This window comes from Myotis davidii, unplaced genomic scaffold (genome assembly GCF_000327345.1).
Source record: "Myotis davidii unplaced genomic scaffold, ASM32734v1 scaffold221, whole genome shotgun sequence".
NCBI lineage: Eukaryota > Metazoa > Chordata > Mammalia > Chiroptera > Vespertilionidae > Myotis > Myotis davidii.
The window spans coordinates 4,150,808-4,151,161 of NW_006293349.1; the positions used below are offsets into that span (position 1 = coordinate 4,150,808).

At 58.2% G+C, this 354-nt stretch overlaps 1 protein-coding gene across 1 annotated transcript in view; it reads left to right on the forward strand.

Moving 5' to 3' along the window:
- MYO1B (myosin IB) overlaps positions 1–349 on the forward strand; it is a gene marked incomplete at its 3' end in the record, with an annotated part of 139,872 nt that extends 139,523 nt beyond the window's left edge. Inside the window, exon 32 of the mRNA XM_015566116.1 lies at positions 307–349. Within this exon, the coding sequence (XP_015421602.1) occupies positions 307–349 (43 nt within the window). The remainder of the gene's footprint in view (positions 1–306) is intronic.
- Between the last annotated feature and the right edge of the window lie 5 nt (positions 350–354).

Here is a 354-nt window from a genome sequence, read left to right on the forward strand (position 1 = left end):
CTTTATTTCGCTCAGTTTGTTGATAACTGAGTAGGACCCCTCCCCCAGCTCACATGTTTGCTGTGCAGAAAGGGAGAGGCATGGGAAATAGCACATTGGTCTTTCTGCTCAAGACCTGGGACCCGTGTCTTGACGCTGCTCCCCTTGGAGGGATGCACTCAGGGCTGCGCGAGTGGGACCCATGGACACGGTGCTGCTGGGGCCGGGGGCGGGGGGGGCTTGTCCAGATCAGGATCCATTGGAAAGCTAGAGCTGTGGGTTCGTCGGTGTCGCGCGTGAACGTTCGTCTGCCTTGTCCTTCCCCAGGTTCCTGGTGCAGTTCCGGCAGGACAAGGTGTGCGTGAAGTTCATTTC